This window comes from Lissotriton vulgaris, chromosome 2_2, assembly GCF_964263255.1.
Source record: "Lissotriton vulgaris chromosome 2_2, aLisVul1.2, whole genome shotgun sequence".
Taxonomy (NCBI): domain Eukaryota; kingdom Metazoa; phylum Chordata; class Amphibia; order Caudata; family Salamandridae; genus Lissotriton; species Lissotriton vulgaris.
In genome coordinates this window covers 156,006,133-156,018,820 of record NC_141688.1, presented here as the reverse complement: position 1 = coordinate 156,018,820, position 12,688 = coordinate 156,006,133, and the positions used below count along the sequence as shown (strand labels likewise).

The following is a 12,688-nucleotide window of genomic DNA, read 5'->3' as shown; positions in this document are numbered from 1 at the left end:
TAAATGTTGCAGGACCCCAGGGCATGAAGGTCCGGGGGATTAAATTGGCCCAGGGAGGTGGGCTGCATGTCAGAGCCTGTGGGAAGCAGGTTCCTATGGCTGAGATCGGCCTTGGGGGAGTGGGCAATGCGCACCCCCTCTCCTGAAAATATATCTGTTGTTCCCCTCCGGGACTTTGGCCACAAGAGGGGCATAAGAAAACAAGCACGGGAGGCAGATAGATTGGGGGAATCTCTGTGAATTTGCACCAAAATAAAAAGAAATTAGACCCAGACAGGGTCCCTGTGGGACCCGTTCTCTAGGCCTAGTGACTGGCAAACTTGTTTTGAAAATTTCGTGAAGAATCATCAAACGGCGCTAAAGTAATTATTAAAAATAAAAACCGCTTTTCCTATGGAAAGTAGGTCCTAAGTTGAATTACCTACTGGCGAACCCAGTTGAAAAAATCAAGGTTAAAGTAATGTTATAGTTAGGTATCATGAAAAGATATTCTTTCTTTTTTTTTAAACGTCAGAAATGCACTGAAAAAACCAAAGGTTAAAGTAAATGTATAGTTATGTGAATTTTTCAATGACAACATTAATGTTTTGAACACTAAAAAAAAGAAATTAATTGTTGATAGTTAGCAGCGCTACCTAAAACTTGTGCCTTGCCCAGCCATGCACCGCTTATAACATATGACATCACTCATGACATGTTCAATGACATAATTTGGGATATCAGTGATGACATCTCAAATGGCATCATTCATGTAATAACTGATAATATCTTTTTATCACACCTAACTATAACGCTACTTTAACCTATATTTTTTTGAGTAAATGTCTAGGGTGTTAACTAGTACTTAATTACCATATATAAATGCAAACCCCACCACGAATGTACTTCGGCCAGGCCCTCCAGCCAACTCCCTCCATACCGTCCCTGCTGTGCATGGCCTTTGGACATGCTCAGTAGGGGTTGGACATATTGACCCCACCCCCCAGAATTGTTAGTTTTTTTTTAAAGGAGGGGGGCTGCCCGGTATCCTCCTTCTCAAGCCTAGTTTCCATCACCTAGGGTCAATTCTAAACATTAAGGGAAGGTCAGCCCCCCTCCCTAAGCCTCTTTAGACCGTAGGGACCCTTACCCCGCAGAGCTGTGAATTTTTTTAAGTGGAGAGTTGGGCTGTGTGGCCCACTTCCCAAACCATTATCAGCCCGAGTGACCCCATCCACTTTAGTCACATATAAATGAAGGGGAGGGGGCTGTGTGGCCTCCGCTTCCCAAGACTTGGGGACCCCATCCTCAGACAACTCTTTGAAATAAAGGGGAGGTGGTGTGTGTGCCCAAATTTGCCCCCAAGGATCCTATTTCACAGGACCCAGGGAGTATGCAGCTTCCCTACCTGTGTCGATTCATGGCAAACCAATTCCTTGGGGCCCAGCAACATTTATTAGGGGAGGCGGTCATACAGGCCCTGATTTCTACCTGAGAGACCCTAATCTCTCGGGCTTGACATTATTTATTAGAGGGAGGGGCAAATGAAGTCCACCACCCCCGGCCAATTTTGGTCCCAGGGACCCCATTCCCGGTCCTGAAGCAGTTTTTAGGGGGAAGTAGGCATACAGCCCCCCCGGTCATCGTTGGCCCTGGGGAAACCCTCAGTAACGGCTATTAATTATTTATTAAAAGAGAAGGGGGCATCGTGGTCCCCTCCCGGAGCCTGGTTAGACTCTGTGGATCCCATCCCCCAGGGCCTTTTCTAAAAATAAAGGGCAGGTCGGCCCCCCTCCCTAAGCCTCCTTAGGCCCTGGTTATCCCATCCCCAAGGTGTGTATTTTTTTAAGGAGAGGGGTGCCGTGCTGCTCCCTTCCTGAGACAATATCAGCCCCGGGCACCCGATCCACTGGGGTCACTTATTTGAATGAAGGGGAGGGGGTTTGTGGCTCTCCTCCAAAGTCTTGTTAGGAACAGAGGACCCCATCCCCCAGGGTCACTCTTTTAAATAAAGGGCCGATTTTGGCCCAATGACCTAATTCCCCAGGGCACAGCATAATTTTTAGGACGAGGAGGCATGCATCCCTCCATCTAGGGCAGATTTTGGCCCCAGGGGACCTCCATTCCTCCTGGCCCAGCCTTCTGTTGATGGGGATGAGGGTGCACATGGCCCCTCTCCCCATTTCATATTCAGCCCCAGGGACCCCATCTTCCGGTGAGTGGCATCATTTTTAGGGCAAGGGGCATAAGACCCCTCCCTGGGCTGATTTCGACACCAAGGACTTCATCTTCCCGGCACCAAGTATTATTTTTCGGGGGGGGAGCATGCAGACCCCTCCCTGTATCGATTTCCGCCTCAGGAACCCCCTCACCTGGGGCTCAGAATCATTTATGAAGGGGATACCTGGCCTCCCTGCCTGGGCAGATTTTTGCCCAGGGAAACCTAACCTTCCCGGTTAGGGGCCCGGCATAATTTGTCAGGGGGAAAAGAACATGCGGCCCTCACCCCAGGCCGATTTCTGCCCCATGACCCCATCCCCAGGGGCCCAGCTCAATTTTTATTGGGAGAGGGGCATGTGGCCTCCTTCCTGGGCCACCTTTGGCCCTTGGGACCCCGGCTCTCTGGGCAGGTGCAATAAAGGGTGGGTGCCCTGGTACCAATGCAGAGCACCCACTGTCATTGGGGGGCCTCCGGGGGAACCCCAAGGATCCTGTGGCTCCGGTCGGCTACATGTGGGCGGGAGCAATAGTTTCATTTGTTTCTCTGCCTGCTTATGTGAAGGCAGGAAAACAGATGAAAAGCCTGTTTCTAGTGGGAGAGAGCTTTTTTGAATCTCCTGCCTGCTCGGAGTGATATTTGCTCCCGCTTTGCAGGAGTTTTGAAATGCTCCCGTCAGGCGAAAGCAAACACAGGTTTCCTTGCAAGGACCGCTGTGGACAGGGAAACTGATATGTCCAGGGGATGGGCTCCCAGGATATAGCTTGCATACCAGCCCCACTGGATAGTGTCTTGGGGCCATAATGGCTAAGAGAGGGGGGCTGCCTGACCTCATCCCCTCCAGTAATCTGTCCTGTGGTGTGGACTTCACGGGGCCTTTCAGGCTTAGAGAGGGAAGTTGTGTGACCCCCCCTCCTCACCTTTTTTTTTGGGCCCAAGGTGGCTGTCTCTGGCCCCCCCCCATGGGGCCTAAGGGGTCAGGGTATCCCTACCCTGCCCCCTTATATTATATTTGTTTTACTTCAGGACAGAGGACTAATTGCCCCAGTCCTGTAATTGCTGAAAGCAACATATTTCTCATGTTGCTGACAGCCAATCAGAGCTTTTGCAAGAGTGTGCCTCCTGTGGGAGCGATATGTTCCAAGTTCCAATGGTCCCTAAACCAATCTGAGACTCTATTTTAAATTGGCGCCCCGCAAGAATATCTTGAGGCTCTCATGGAAGCAAAGGGCATATTATACGATAATTTCTTACCATTAATTTCTCAAAAACTACTGAAAGGATTTAGACCAAATTCCAAAGAGCACAAGACCAAGATCTAGTTTCCTACTAAAGTTGCCGTAATTCTGTTCAGCAGTTTTTGCTGCTGCCCATCTTGAAGTACTCTATGGAAAATGCTTGAGGTTTTTTGCATTTGGGGACCCTCTTTAATCTGTCCCTGCCTGACGAATTACCCTAAAACTTTCCAGGTAGATAAACTTTTTTTTTTCAGACCTTTTTGTGAATATTCACCAAACACGGCCAAAGTTATTAGCCAACCATAAAATGCTCTTATAGCTAATTACAAAATTAAAAATTAAAAAATAAAACAATGCATTTAGACTATTTTGATGTGGTTTTCTTTCAAACACATGCTCATCACCCTATTTCCAGTTTCAAGTTCATCAAGGTATTGCAGTTCATTAAAGTGCTCCATGTACAAATTAAAATGTGTTTCCTGAGTGATTTGCCTCAAAACTATGAATATATATATATAACTTACCTTAATGTTCCACTGAAAGCACATGCCACAAACAGCCCCGGGAGTCCAGGCATATTTGCAAAGATCTCCATAACGAAGTAAGGCATCAGCTAGAAAACAGTTTTAAAATACTTTTGTTATATTCAAGACACAGAATGTATTATAAATGCACATCAGATCTCTCCTCGGCCATGGGGAAACGGTGGCCCTGATCCTTACTCGACTTCTCTGCTGCTTCAATATCGTCTCCCCCACATGCTCATAACAGACTGTGCATCAACATTCAACAAAAGTAGGTGGATCGCCTCTTTCCTCACAGGTCGCATTCAGAGCATTCAACTGCCTCCCTTTAACTCTGAACCCAAGGACATCGTATGCAGCATTTTCCAAGAATCTTTCTTTAACCCTACTCTGTAAAACATCTACATGATCCCCCCTTGCAGACAACGTCAGATATCAAGGACTCAACATAATCCCCTACGCAGACAAAGCTCAATTAACCCTCTCGCTCATCGAGCATTCCTCCAATGTTGAAAGCAAGTTCCGCCATACCATGACCAATGTAGCCACCTGGATGCAAGACAACTGCCTTAGACTCAACTCTGACAAGACAGAAGTACTGATCTTTGGAAATAGCACCACCATTTTGGGACCACAGCTAGTGGACAGCAGAAATCAGACCAACACCCAAACCTACAGATCATACATGCAACCTAGGCATCATCCTCGACAGCAAACTGACTATGAAACGACAAGTCAGGTGAGTCATCACCTCTTGCTTCCGCAATGTTCGTTTGCTCTGCAGAATCTTCAGATGGATCCCAGTCAACAACAGAAAATTTGTCATCCAGGCCCTTGTTACTCAACGCTCTCTATGCAGGCATCTCCCATCAGTTCCTTAAAAGGCTCCATGTCATACAGAATGCAGCATCCAGGCTCATGTTGGACCTCCCTAAATTGACCCACATCACACCGACTTCAGAAACCTGGCTCCCCATCCAGAAGATATGCCAGTTCAAGTTCCTCATGCAAGCCTACAAAGCTTTACACAATCATGGACCGTCCTACATCAACCATCAATTGAACTTCTATCTACCCACAAGGCACCTGGGCACCTCCCCTGATGCCCTTGTGCACACTTCCCACATTTGTCGCAAAGACCTGGAACGACCTACTCTGCCACCTCCGAACAGCACCGTCCCTGGCAGACTTCAGAAAGAAACTCAAGACTTGGTTTTCAGACTGAGACCTGGCACCATTAGCGCCCAGATATCTCTAGGGGTGATAGTAATACGCGATATAACTTCTGATTGATTGAAGATTGGCTATTGTTTCAAATTAGTGCATCTAATCTTATCTTGAAGGTTTTGAAACAGGCCGGCCTTGAAAAAGTAGGTTTTGAATTGGAAAGATAATGATTGAAAATTAGTTTTATTACATTTTAAACATGTTTTATTCATTTCATCAAAGACACTTTCATAAAGGGAGTATGGTTTGAAGTCGCTATAAGAAGAGGGCTAGTACCTGATCAGGCGCTGATATAAAACCTGCTGTCCAAGGATCACAGCCTCTGAAATGTGCATACATCACAAGACCGGAAAATACTGCACAGATGAGGATTATCCAGAGCCCTAACAAATTTAGATATAAAGCTCTAAAGGGAGAGGAACAAAGAAAGAAAAATGCGTTAAACGTGGAGATAAAAATGCAAAGAAATGATGTGCATCGTATTGCATTTATGCACATGTGAATGCAAACAGCTATATTATCAGACAAGGCTTGTGCAAAATATGTTTACATAAGCATAAACTTGTGTAAGCCCCTATGATCTTGGTACTCTATATTCTGTGGATTCTAAACATGCAGCTTTTTCTCACACAAGACTCGGTTCCACCAAACAATTTCTTCAGTGGGCTATGAAGCAAAACTAAATCTGTGCTGTAGGCATATGCTCTGTGCTGACAACGCTTACCTTGTGACAGAAACTGGAAGGAGAACTTGAAATCTCACAAGAGTTGTTGTATGTGTGTGAATAACTCGCAAATGTTTGCCTCATGAGTAACTGAACCAGGGCTGGCTTGAGTGCTTGTGGCACCCAGTGTGATAATGTTTGGTGGCGCCCCCGATTGACCTCCTTCTCCATGGAATCCCTCACTGCCACCCTTTAATAGTGCCCTTCAAGTCTCCACAAACACTCTCATGCATTTCTTTTCTTTTATGGCCCCACTCATGTCAGTGTAAGAAATGAGAGATTTACATCACATATACATTACACAGAGACAATGAATCATAAGTGAGTACATCGATGTACAGGAAATGTTAAATCAGACAGAGGACTACAAGGTGTAGGAGTCACAAGTAATCTGATCTGGTAGACAGTATAGTTTAATAGTGCTTGGCGTGGAGGAGCACACACTCAGAATTAAAAATGTAGCAGCACGGCTAGGAGATGGCTTTTCTAATAAGAATTGATTTCCACTCAAGCGAACCCTTTTGGCAACATTAGGGTAATGAAATAATGGAGGAAAATATCATAACCTCTAATCTATACCTTGCAGTTTGCATGCAGTTCCTTGATGATAGTTAATAGCTCGTTGTTATAGATTAAGATTTAGATTTATGAACTGCAAATAACAATAGAAGCTGTCTGACAGAAGCAGTAACTCACTGAATATTTACATTGTATGCACTTTGTGATCTGCATGGTGCAGTTGCTTTGCAGCCGGCATTTTAACCTCCTGCGCTACTTTATGATGCGTCAAAACTCCGATCTCTCTGCAACAGGTCCATCAATCGCCATAATAATAATAACAATAGTTATCAGAGTTATGTTGAAATTTTTATGATTGCCTGAAATTTGCTGGTGGCAAGGAACAGCAGCAAGTGCTTTCAACACCATATTGTACCTTAAAAAACGACATCTACGGTCAAAGTCAGCACTTGTTGCAGTGGCACTGATCACACCAGCCTAGAGCCAGTCCTGAGCTGAACATTGGATGGTTGGAAGGAAAAGCTATGGCATAATATTGACTTGTAAGCAGATGCTGAAACTAGGGTAACCAAAAACATGGTAATATGTGTGCCTGCTTGCATGTGTTTGTGTGTCATGATAGAGATACAACAAAAAGGTAGACATAAAACACATAGGATTCTACAATCCCTGTAGTAAAAGCTTATCTTTAATATCTTTATAATCAGCAAATTGTGATGCACTCAGTCGCCAATTATGAAGAAATCATGTCAGAAGTCAACTGTTGTTACAGATGAATTCTGAGATTCGACTAACAGTGACAATGAAACATTACCTTTCTTTATTCTGCTCTATGTGTTATTTTTACAATGACAACCTGAAAGGGAGATTTATGGCAACATGTTTTTTTTACACTCCTAAGGTACTTATAGAAAAGTTAAATCTTTCTGTCTGTTTTTACTTTGCATTCTTTTGAAATTATTATCTCCTAATTGCAATTATGACATGGGTATTCCTAATGTAGGAAGTACTTCTATTCGCAAATAGTGATTGCTAGTAGGCTGTAAATTGACCTACCCCCTGAATATTAAGGAGGTAGGTCACAATTTGCGATCTTATAGGAATCACAGCTATCACTGAGGTCAGCAGACCATAATGCCTGTGATTGCTTTTTAATAAAACATTTTTTTTTAACACACCCCATTTTCCTTGAAGGAAAGCAGGATGTGTTTAAAAAGAAAAAAAATAACTTTGAAGTTATATTATTTAAGACTAAGAAGTGGTCCATGGAACACTTCCTGCACTTCATAAAAAAAATCAGCTTTCTTAAAGAGGAAAGGATCACACTTCCTATTTGAGTATTATATACTACCTGTTAGAAATGGGATTCCTGGTTGGCTGAGGTATGCACCTAAGCTAGGCAAGAACCCCCACTCTAGTCATTGTAAGCTTAGATACATACTTGAAGATAACCTGTGCTCATCCTCTTGTAGCTTGGCACAGAACAGTCAGGCTTATCTAAAGAGGCAATGTGTAAAGTGTTTGTTCAACACACTCACATAGTAACACAAGGAATACACCATAAAAAGACTTCACACAGGTTTATAAAAATAGATTATTATATTATAAACAAAACAAGAGCAAAGCAACAAAAATCTAATGTATTGAAGTTCAGATGTTGAATTTTAATAGAATAAATGCAATAAAATACTTAGAGGAAAGTAGCTGTGAAAAGGTTACTGTAGGTAGCGCTGGTCTGGGGCAAAGTCAAAGTTCAGGCCGACCTTGTTGATGTGCAGGCTGGCTACAGGACGCACGCAGGCCCTGGTAATAAAAAATGCCTTACCTGTTTTCAAACAGTGAGATACTTCAATCTGCTCTACGCTGTGAAAACGATGCATCATTTCTGAAGACAAGTGCCAGAGTCAAGAGAAGTTGAGCAATGCACCAGTTTCAGCTACTCAGTCTATAGGAAGTGTCGATCTCACGAAGCTGCAGTATTGCCTAGACGCTTTCCAATGCATCAATCTCGGGAGGGAAATTGATTGTTCTGACACTATGCAGCAATTTTATTCCTGCCACTGGGTCAATGTGGCGGTTCTGCTACCAGCAGACAGGAGATGTGTCAAAATCTGTTTTGCAAGTAGCTGGGCCACCTTCAGCAAGCCAGGCACAGGAGCAGTAGCATAGACTTTGATTTCCCTGAGCCTCAAGCAATAGGAGGCAAACCAACAATCCCTTGGAGATCACTTAGTCAAGTTAAGTTTGTACACTTATAAAGGGCTGCTTATCTCATGACGGTATCCAGGCGCTGTCCATGGGCACAAGGTGATGTATCGATTTGCACAGAATCACAAACTGTTGCGTCGATGCCGAGACTCGAACCAGCCCAGCTCTCCTTCAGCATAGTCAGAGAGCAGCAGGCAGCAGGGCAACACAAGAGAAAAGCAGACCTTCAAAGTCTGCAGTCCAAAGATGAGACCTTTATGCAGCACAGTAGTGCTTCCGACAGAGGTTCAGTTCAAGATCCAGAAGTGTCTGATTTTAGGGGGTGAAAGACCTGGTACTTATAACCAAAAGTGCCTTTGATGTGTGGGTGACTTCAAAGCAACTCTCTGAAGTGCACAAATATCCCCTTCAACCAATCCTGTCTGCCAGGCTATCTGTGGGGGATGATCAGTTCTTTGGGTGAAGACAGGACACTGCCAGTCCAAGAGAAATGTTAGCCCCTACCTTCCATCCTGGCCAGGGAAGGACATCAGAATGCAGATGCATGTAGATGGGTACTCAGACCTACCTATCCTTCTCGTGTTATGGCTGTCTAGAGTGAATGCACAAAGTATAGCTGTCACCCTGCCCTGAAGTTTATTGGAGACAGACTACAAAGCACACAGAGTTATAGGCTCAGAGAAACAGATGCTGTCAAAAACAGTAATGTTAAATCCAATTGGATTTAACAGTAATGTTAAATCCAACTTCACCAGTGAGGAGGATTTGTAATTATCATTCCAAACAAATGAAACATGAAAAAGCTACTCTTCTATGATCAAGAACTACATCTTAAAAGTGTACCACAAAATTCCCAATGCTAACCTCTGAGAGAAATAGGCCTCATAGTAGTGAAAAATTATATAGGCTGTTTTGTCACTACCAACTAATTTCATTTACACTTCACCCTGGCCTTAGGGCTACCTAGCAACCAACAACAGAACACCACTACTGATAGATACTTTTACCTTATATTTTTTAAAAGTCACATATACCTAAACAGACGTGACTACCTAATCTTTTTTATTCTGTTTTTTATTTTTTCAAAAACATTTGATACATAGTTTTATTTGAATCGATTATTAGACAACATTTTTCATAATTTGTACATTAACAAAATACATTAAAGTTCCAATCCCACTTTTAATATTGAATTCACACACCAAATAACACACTCTTAGCAGCAAACACAGACATTCATCCTTCTCACCTTCCTCAATTTTACAGTTTTTTTTATATTTAACATAAACATATTTGTTGAAAACAATAGCAAGACCTATGGTGCATAAGTAACATAATTATTGTAAACATCCAAAGAAATTAGAATAATTCAAAACACTCAATAGGTCACAACTAGCAGGTCGATGCGTTTCGAACACCCCAACTGGATGGTCTGTCCTCAGGACCCACAAGCTGCAATTACATAAACAGAATGAAACTCTAAATTACTCTTTTGAAAAATATATGCTCCTACCTCCCTCTCTCACCCCTTCCAGGGGTCACAGGCTTACCTTGCTCTCTTTTGATAGATCAGACGATCTATTTATCTATTGAGGACTTGATCCAAGTTCTGTAATACCAAATTGTATTGAAAAGACTCAGTGGGGTGGAAAGGTGCGCTATGGTTGGGAGGGTGGGTAGGAAGGATGGTGGGTGTGGGGAAGGGGTGGGGGGGTTCGAGGAAGGGGGGTGAGGTCAATAAAGGGGAGAGAAAAGTCTAAAAAGATTCACTATACCTGGTATAAAGTTTTGGTTAGAGGGATTCATGGAGAAGGACTGAGGTGTTGGAAAATTAGTGGTAAGATATTTGAGCCTAAACTACAAACTTGTAATGGGGAGACTTAGCATCTGCTCTGTTAATGTTGGGGGTCTGAATGATTGGGGTAAAAGACAGAGGTTGGGTCAATTTATTAGATCCAACCAGATTGACTTTCTCCGTCTTCAAGAGACCCATCTACCATGGGCCAAGAAATATATGTTGAATATAAGAGGATAAGAGCTGTTGGCTTGCTCCACTCAGACTGCAAATATTAGAGGAGTTGTTATACTGGCTAAATTAGGTCTGGGGGGATTAGTCGACAGCTGGCAGATGTCCATGGCCGTTGGGTAGTGGTTGAAATGGATCTGGGCTTTACATTATGTACCATATATGGATCGAACCAGGATGATCCTGAAGTTTTTTATGGTCTTGAGCTTGAGTTGCTGAGTTGGCCTACCCCTTTTGTAGTCTGCGAGGACTTCAATATCTCTGCGGAGTTTATGGAATCAGGGATAAATATCCTATATTGTGGATGTAAGCCCAGGGTATTTCGTGCTGTAACCTCACTAATCAAATCTCATGGGCTTCTGGATGTTTGGGGTGAGAAGGCGCCTAATAATCCTGGATATACATATTTTTTTTTGTCCTGCTAAAAAGTTCTCTAAACTTGATTATTTTTTTGTTTCTGTCATGGAGGTAAATAGGCTAGAAATTAAGAAGGCACCAAAAGTAATTTCTGATTGCAACCCTTTGATCCTTCAATATCATATCGATATTCTGATCAGACCGCCATTAAGGTGGACTTTCGAAAGAAAGCTTTTACCTGACAGTAAATTTCTTGACCACCTAAAGAACTGGGCCCAGAATTTCTTTGATATTAATTGCTATAGCACGTCTCGTAACATGGTTTGGGATTCATTTAAAGCGGCTCTAAGAGGGGAGGTAATTAGCTTTGCTGCCAGGCTTAGAAAGGAAATCAAGGTTCATAATGAGAACCTCTTGACTCAACTAGCTGATGCAGAAGAACTACTGGTAAGAGCTGGAGCCAGAGGGCGGGAGGTCATAAAAACTCAGCAGAAAGTTTTGGTTATTAAAGCCGAGATAAATCAGTTGCTAGCTCAAAGAGTGGCTGATCAATACTAAACTGTTAGGGGTTCACTACATGAAACCGGGGAGCAGGCGGGCAAACTATTGGCTCTCAGAATTAAACTGAGGTGTAGTCAAAATATTATCAAAAATATTCAGAAGGGAATCCAGAACTATTCCGAGCCAGAAGAGATTCGAGAAATCTTTAAAAACTACTATCACGCACTGTATAAAGAGGAGGTCAGTTCAGATTTCTTTAATACAACACAGGATGAGTTGGGGCCAAAACTGACCGAACAGGATAGATTTGGCTTGAAGGAGGAGATCTCAAGTAAGGAAGTAATCGAGGCGATAAGTGACCTAACGATAGGGAAAGCGGTAGGACCAGACGGTATTCCACTGGAAGTATATAAGGCCTTTACAAGATATTATAGTACCCTTACTAGTGGATTTATTTAATGGGAATATATATATATATACATATATATATATATATATATATATATATATATATATATATATATATATATATATATATATATATATATATATATATATATATATATATATATATATATATATATATATATATATATATATATATATATATATATATATATATATATATATATATATATATATATATATATATATATATATATATATATATATATATATATATATATATATATATATATATATATATATATATATATAGAGAGAGAGAGAGAGAAGTGTGGCTCACTGGTTAGTGCGGCAGACCCTGATGCAGAGATCTGACCCGGGACCAGGGTTCAATTCCCGTCGTGGCAGGGTCTTGAGCTCAATGTCCGCTGACCCGATAATTCTCGCCATGGTGCCTACTCTAATCATGGGCCCCACTCTGCAACTCTGGGCAATAGCTTGCTTAATCTCCACATCGGCCCTAAATGCTAAGGATGCCTGGCTTCACCTTGGGGTGCCCAGGAGTGGGTGCCTCACAGGAACAGGCCAGGATGGGTTCCTCAGCGGTACAGCGTGGGTACACACTGGCTAGTGTAACCAGGTGCTTTATAAGGTCAGTTACATACATACTATGGATACCCCCAACTCATGGAAAGAAACAAATGTCATGGTTTTTAATAAAAAGGGTAAACCCAAAGATGAACCCAGAGCCTATCGACCAAT

General features: G+C 42.6%; 1 protein-coding gene across 3 annotated transcripts in view; it reads right to left on the bottom strand.

The window, feature by feature from the left end:
• The window catches only part of LOC147729175 (sodium-coupled monocarboxylate transporter 2-like), a 278,703-nt gene that overhangs the window by 45,990 nt on the left and 220,025 nt on the right, over positions 1-12,688 (bottom strand). For all 3 annotated transcript variants that reach the window (XM_086959488.1, XM_086959486.1, XM_086959487.1), the window contains exons 7-8: positions 5,463-5,592; positions 3,960-4,048 (exon numbers count right to left, since the gene is read on the bottom strand). In XM_086959488.1, coding sequence (XP_086815614.1) covers positions 3,960-4,048; positions 5,463-5,592 — 219 coding nt within the window. The remainder of the gene's footprint in view (positions 1-3,959; positions 4,049-5,462; positions 5,593-12,688) is intronic.